The following is a 7,809-nucleotide window of genomic DNA, read 5'->3' as shown; positions in this document are numbered from 1 at the left end:
TTATTTGAGAGTGATGGGCACCTTTGCGCCGGGTGTAGCGCGGAGAGGCCTTTTTCAGTAGTTTTTATATTCCTATTTTAGATATATTTAGGGTTACTAGTTTTAATTTAGTTTTAGTCTTAGATATATTTAGTTCATAAGTTATTTATTTGTCATTTTACTGTCTTTTCTGAAAAAAATTAGCTTTCGATTTTATTTCAGTAAGTATATCTATATTTTTAAAGCTTAGGAAAGGTAAATCGTCTATTACTGGCCTATTTAAAAAATGCTGTAATATTTATGGATGTTAATTTCTACCCCTAATATCTTAAACGTAAAATCAAATGATAGGTTATTTATTTCGATTTATTTTATTTAGGATATTTATTTCACTTTTTTATTAACTTTTTTTGACGGATACAAAAACTCTATTACAATCCATTGCGACTTATAATTTATAAATAAAAGTAGTAAACTATAGCATATAAGTAATGGTAAATAAATTGTGCCATATACATATTTAAATATAGGATATATCCAGTAATCTTGCTCGATGTATGTGTAGAATAATCTGAAAAGAAAAATATAAAAAATAAAATATAAAAATGTATATAAGATATAAGTATATATATTACTGGCCACCTCATACTAAACGAGGAAATAAGATTAAATTCTATTTATTTATTCACACAATTTAAGTAAACCAAATTTTAAAAACATTAACTATTTCTGAAGATTACCTTTGGATTGTGTGAATATTAAGCAGCATCTTTTTTAGTATAGGATAACCAGTTTGACGGTGGCTACTAATAGACGGTTTATAATTTATGATTTGTATGATGACTAGTTCATACAATTTTTTTCACAAAGTGCCTGAATCACTATTAAGTAATATAAATCATTGTGTACAGAAATTAAAATTTATTTGGGTACTTAATTCCAAAAGTACAGAATGTCGGATGATTCCAAAAATGGACTTAGGAGTATGGTAGATGGATTACATAGACTAGGACTTGACTAGGAATCCTCTAGACGGAGATTAGAGCAATTATTTCATGAAACCGATGCTGCCATAAATACTGGGGTGCGCGGGACGAGGTGAGCGAGGTCCCGTGCCGTGATTGGTCCGTTCAAAGACACGGACGTCACATAAAGACACTTTCGAGTCGAAAATGGAGTAAAACTACCGCATGCATGGCAGAGGGGGTAGAGCTACTATGCTCAGTCTGGAGGATGTGTTGTCTTACAACACACATTACGTAAAGTGATATCGAAAAACAAACATATCTTCATTTTTAAAATACTTACACAGCCCAATAAGCTATGGTATACACCGACATTAAACTAACAATCTTCGCTTCGCTCTGAGGTTTTTTCTGTGGCCTCATCACCATCTCCCATACAGCTATTGGTATTATAAAGCTGTGCATTATATGATTGGATAAACGGGTGACAACCCTATCTATGAAGACAGGGTACACCAGTTGCACGTTGTAGAGATAGAAAGGCCAGAATAGGGTTGCCACTTGCTGCAAAATTAAAAAATATTTATTGACATGATGATCGTTAGAATTTAAACAATTCGCTAGTACATTGATTAACATTGATTAATTTTAAATATTGTAATTTTTATTAAAGTGTTTTATTTAATCAACACCAAACTTACAATAAAAAGTAACCTAAAATTAAAACTACCTACAAAACTAAAACAAAAAAAAAACAACCTAAAAACTATTTCTAAAGAGAGCCCCTGGGGCATAGTGCCAAGGATGCTGGCAGCATTTCCTCGCTGAATCGCAACGCTTATTCGTTGAGCGAGGAAGCTGCCAGCTCTTTTGTCCCCAGTAAACTTGTAATTATAAAACCAAATAAAATTTTTAAATTATTAATTTTTCAGTAAATTGAATACTTACAAAAGTGGAAGGCCAAATGATAGCGGAATACAGGGTGTCCCTGGTGTCGGTCAGGAAACTCGGGACTTTGTATTTCTTGTTCGAGGAGTTTTTCAGTGTCAACCAATCACAGCTCAGTCCGATGAGGGCGTACAGAATTTGAAAGAGCTGGAATAAAATATTTAGATTATTATAAATTAACATAGATTTAATTTTTATTTAATTTTGTAAGCTTTTGATGTAGGTAATTAATTTGTAAATTATAAAGTTATATATTTATTTTTTTAATTACCAAAGTAGGTATTTTTTATTTTAATAATTTTCAAAAGTATAAATTTAAAATAGAAATATTCAAAAACATTTAAAGTATCTTTAAATAGGTACCAGTTTAATCATAACACGTTGAAGTACTTATTACGCTTATTTTATGACATTTAGTTACATTTAAAAATATTTATTTTCAGAAATATAACAACTAAACTATGCAGCAGCACATAAAATACAGACTTAGTGCGACATAAAATAGTACAAATTAAATAAAATAGAACTAAAAAATCCATACTAAGTTGTTGCCATGTTTAAGCATTTTACGTCAAAAATGTGACAGTTACGTAGGAAGTGGCGCCCTCAACAATTCTCTACAATTTCTTGTCGGACTACTTGGTTTAGGAATATACGAAAAAAATACTTACAAAAGTCCACGTTGTGATGAATCTCCACTGGACGCCAACAAAAGTCCTTATTTCAGGGTCTTCCAGCAATTCTTTCGTATGGCAACTCCTCATATACAAGCCATTTGAGAGGTGTAGTGCTAGGGTGACCACATAGCCGGCCATGCGCAGGTGGATTCGGGACATTGTCCTGAATTAGATGTATCAAGTGAGTTAAAAAGAAATAATATGTTTTTGGCAAGACTATTATATTTGACAGCATTTCGGGACCTTTTTTTTGTTTAATTTGTTTTAGATGTTAAGGTCCCGTTCACCGATATATGTATCGCATTTGTTTACTACCTTAGCACAAATAGAATAAAGTAAATATTCACACGCACACGTCACACACACACACACACGCACGCACGCACGCACGCACACACACAAACGCACGCACGCACGCCCGCACGCACGCACGCACGCACGCACACACACACACACACACACCTTGTCAAGACAAAATGCAATTGTTATAGGACAACATTTCAAAATAAAGAATTAAATTATAATGAAATCTAAGGCCTTTTTATAGGCCTCTGGGTGATTAAAGGGTAAAGACTATTAATGAAATAATACAAATTCAATCTGCGAATTACAAACTATATATATAGATATCACTATCTGCATATCACTTTTATCAAAGATACATACCGGGTGAGGCCTGTAACATGAGCAAATAATTAAAACATAGATTGTACCTACTCCTCAAACGGTGACACTTTTGTTCAACAACTTTTAAAAATTATGAAGTATTTAGACTCCCTATTTTTCATACAAAATAAATATTATCTTCAATGGACGCCATCGCCACGCCATATCATTGTGATTGACGTAACTTGTCAAGCCTTAAACATAACAAAATTCGCAATACATTGCGTCTTTGAATAACCTTTAAAGTGTATTAAAAATCAAACTACAGGTTATTTTCAAAAGTCGCTGAACAAATGTTGATCAGTATGAGGAGTACTTCTTCTTCTACTGCCATGTCCTAGCGGGCATCGGCGGTCACCTTTGCAAAGTCTTCTCTATTCTCGGCCAGTCTTGTTAGCGTGGCCGCGTCTTTGATGTTTGTCCATTTTTTGATGTTGTCGAGCCAGTTCATCCTCCTTCTTCCCCTTCCCCGTTTTCCCTCTATTTCTCCTTCTATTATAACTTTCAGCAGATTATACTTTTCATTTCTATGTAGATGTCCAAAATATGCAATCTTTCTCCGCTTATGAGGAGTACAGCCTACAGTTAAATTTTTTGCTCATATTACAGGCCACACCCGGTATATGTCACTTTGTAAAAGATAAGACAAATAAAGTCGAAGAATAAAACGTGCCTCGGAAATCAAGAAAAAGTCATTCTCGGATAGATGCCGCACACATCTTTATGGCGTGACATGATGGCGTGACGACACCGTTTCATAATTAACAATTTTAACACATAGATATCAGTGAATGAACATGGATCAAAATGATATAAAAATAATAAAATCATTTATCCATATATATATATATATACATTTTCTTGATAATTTAATACGTTTTCATTTTGAGTTTTAGTCGTGTGTCGATAGATGGCAGTAAATTTACTGTAACTACAAAATTTACTATGACAATAAGCCTCTATACACTATTCTCTTTGCTTTTACTATACCTAACCAAGAATTTAGAAACTGTATCACTACATTAAGTATATTAAGTACATTTTACTGTAGATTAAGTACTTACATGATTAATATCTTGATATCACAGATAAATATATCTTTCATTCACAATTTCTTGTAAGTATATATATTATACAATACAATACAAATACTCTTTATTGCACACCTCAATAAAAGAAGACAATACAAAAGAAAACAGAAACAAAAACACTATTATGTAAAACACTGAACAATATTATGTAGGTATATTACCTATGTAAATGTATCAGTACAATGTATGTATTTGCATTATATCTTTGAAATAAATAAATTACTAACGACGTCAACTTTATAGTAAAAATATATGTTTGAAACGTGGGACGATACTACGAAGTATTTACATTTTAGTCGAAATGAAATAAGTCAATGTCCGATATATACGTGACTTGGTCGAGCTGCCATGTCAAACCGGTCAATCAAGTACCTATGGAAGGTAGAGGTAAGGAAAACAATCTTCATGTATTGTATTATTGTATGTTTGACGACCGGTCTGGCCTAGTGGGTAGTGACTCTGCCTGCGAAGCCGATGGTCCTGGGTTCGAATCCCAGTAAGGGCATTTATTTGTATGATGATACAGATATTTGTTCCTGAGTCATGGGTGTTTTCTATGTATTTAAGTATTTGTATATTATATGTATACATATATCGTTGTCTGAGGCCCACAACACAAGCCTTCTTGAGCTTACTGTGGGACTTAGTCAATCTGTGTAAGAATGTCCTATAATATTTATTTATTCATCATTTTTCTTAGGCTAGGGTTTTTATAATATGAATATAAAAGTAAAATATAAAAACACTTACAAAACAATAAAAAATACATATAAACACATTACAAAAAACCTAACCTAGGGTGCCGCCAGCAGCGGGGCACGGCCCAAGCTACCGGTGGTCAGGGCTGCAGAGAGAGGAACCGACGTACTATCCGCGCCGTGTCCAAGATCACTGCCTTCTGCATCTGTCCCTTGATCCAACCACCTAGCGAGAGTCTCTCGAGATGTTGGTCGAGACTCTTCGCTATTAGACCGTCCACTGAAACGACTATCGGGACAATGATCGTCGAATCAACATCCCACATGGCGGTTATCTCGTGAGCCAAGTCTAGGTACTTACTGGACTTGTCCTTCTCGGCCTTCACGAGATTCTCATCATGGGGGATGGTGATGTCAACGAGCACGGCCCGACGTTGCGATCGATCTATTATCACAAATAATGGGAACAGGAGAGGAAGAAGAAGAAGATTATTAAGTGTCCCTCGAAAACATGAAATAGGCATTACCCATAGGAGAGAAAAATGTACAGTTCGCGCGAACACACTAGTTTTCTCTCCTGTGGGCAATAGTTAACAGCTTGTGGGCATGTAAGTAATGATTTTATCATAGTTCCCTAAATAAAAGGAGGACCTTTTCACGTGGTTAAGGGTTAAATAAGAAAATTAACCTTTATAGCCCTTAACTCTTGTGTATGTCTACAGGAACGACGTAACACAGTTTTCTGTTTGACCTACCAGATGGTGTGATGAAAATGCCATTTTGGTCGAATGATCTATCCGACGTTAGGGAATTCGAGCCGAAAAGTATTAAAAAACCGGACAAGTGCAAGTCGGACTCGCCCACCGAGGGTTCCTTACTTTTTAGTTTGTTGTTACAGCGGCAACAGAAATACATCATCTGTGAAAATTTCAACTGTGATAGCTAGCTATCATCGTTCATGAGATACAGCCTGGTGACAGACCGACAGTGGAATATTAGTAATAGGGTCCCGTTTTTACCCTTTGGGTACGGAACCCTAAAAACAAACAAACTTTTTGTTAACATTTTATTTAATAATAAACTTAACGTTACCCGTAACAATATTGTCTTTAAATAATCTTAATTGTATTTAATAAATCATCACAGTAAGGGGCGAGAAAGGAAACTTAAACACCCGGTTATCAGAAGTTGTACGTCCTTATCTACATGTTATATTAATTATACAAAGAAAGAAACATAATAAAACTTAAAAAAAACCTACAGATAAAAAAAATACCCCAGGCGACCGATTTTTGAATTTCGACCACTCGATTTCATGTATTTCGTTCAATAATATCTCCACTACTAGGCATTTAAATTCTACTAATAGAATTGAAATCGAGTGGCCAATACCACTAGATTCCAAATTTCGATCGCTCGTATTTCAAAAATCGGTCCCCAGATTGCCGTCAACGGGCAAGGTGCCTAAAAAGCTGGCCATATTTCCCCGCTGTATGGCGATACTAATACGCTGGGCTAAATAGTGGCCAGCCCTCTGGTCACCAGAAGCCTCTATTAGCAGGCGTAGCTCACTCCGCCATTTCGTCGCTTTGCTACAGGTAGCTAAAAGCACATCCGTTCCACCCCAATTTTGGGGAAAGCCATAAACCGCGCGTGGCGCTGTCGCCACCTAGCGGCCATATCTGTGCTGATCGTAACAGACGCCTTTCGTTAGAGAGTGAGTCTTCTGTGCCTAGTACTATTATTTATTCTGTGCTATTAGGAGCGCCGACAAGTCTTTGTACAGTCGACGCGCACTTGGCCCCCACGGCCCCAAAGTCTCGACACCAAACGCCGCAAATATGTAGCTGCTTCCTAGAGCGTCATATTTGCAGCGCTTGAGGGTTTCAGCTCATTAATTATATCAAAGACATATGTAACTTCGTATAAGATGAATAAAGTCCAAGGAAAAAACGTGCCTCGGAAATCAAGAAAAAGTCATTCTCGGTTAGATGGCGCACACACCTTTGGCCTATTCTCGGCTAGATGGCGTGACGACACCGTTTCATATTTAACAATTTTAACACATAGATATCATTCAATGAACATGGGTCAAAATGATATAAAAATAATAAAATCATTTATCCATATATATACATTTTTTTGATAATTTTATACGTGTTTATTTTGAGTTATAGTCGTGTGTCGATAGATGGCAGTAAATTTACAATGACTACAAAATTTACTATGGCAGAACCCCTCTATACTATCTATTCTTTTTGATTATATTAATATCTGGGAGACCGACCTTTGCTTGGAAAACATATAAAAACTCAAAAATGCGCGTTTTCCCAGAGATAAGGCCTAGCTAGATCGATTCGCCCCCCAAAACCCCCATATAGCAAATTTCATCGAAATCGTTAGAGCCGTTTCCGAGATTCCCGAAATATATAAAAAAATACAATAATTGCTCGTTTAAAGGTACAAGATATAAGTTAAATATTTATACTTATATATATTTTCTGATCACGTTGTGGATAATAAATTAATACATATTTTGACCTTAATATCCCTTATTGTATATATATTCCTTATTATTGTGTTATACACATAAACATAATTAACTTGTGAAACTATAAAAGCAAGAACTATTTCAATAACATTGGGACCATTTTAGGCATTCATTATTAGGTATAGGGTCTCCCATCTTGTGGCCTGAATCGGAAACATATGTGCACATTGCCAAAGCAAGTGCTACCATCTACCGTTCTCGTCGGTAGGTTTACTTGTGCTAGGTTCTGCCATC

At 35.4% G+C, this 7,809-nt stretch overlaps 1 protein-coding gene across 1 annotated transcript; it reads right to left on the bottom strand.

Annotated features, from left to right (window-relative positions):
- Positions 1 to 360: 360 nt before the first annotated feature.
- On the bottom strand, positions 361 to 2,731 carry LOC134677083 (androgen-dependent TFPI-regulating protein-like). The gene is made up of 4 exons (XM_063535533.1): positions 2,564 to 2,731; positions 1,893 to 2,039; positions 1,288 to 1,508; positions 361 to 550 (listed from the first exon to the last, which is right to left on the bottom strand). The coding sequence occupies exons 1-4, from the start codon at positions 2,726 to 2,728 to the stop codon at positions 364 to 366; spliced, it is 720 nt and encodes a 239-aa protein (XP_063391603.1). The 5' UTR covers positions 2,729 to 2,731; the 3' UTR covers positions 361 to 363.
- Positions 2,732 to 7,809: the final 5,078 nt, after the last annotated feature.

Source organism: Cydia fagiglandana, chromosome 25 (genome assembly GCF_963556715.1).
Source record: "Cydia fagiglandana chromosome 25, ilCydFagi1.1, whole genome shotgun sequence".
NCBI classification, from domain to species: Eukaryota; Metazoa; Arthropoda; class Insecta; order Lepidoptera; family Tortricidae; genus Cydia; species Cydia fagiglandana.
The sequence above is the reverse complement of the archived record's forward strand: the minus strand, read 5'-3'. Positions and strand labels throughout refer to the sequence as shown.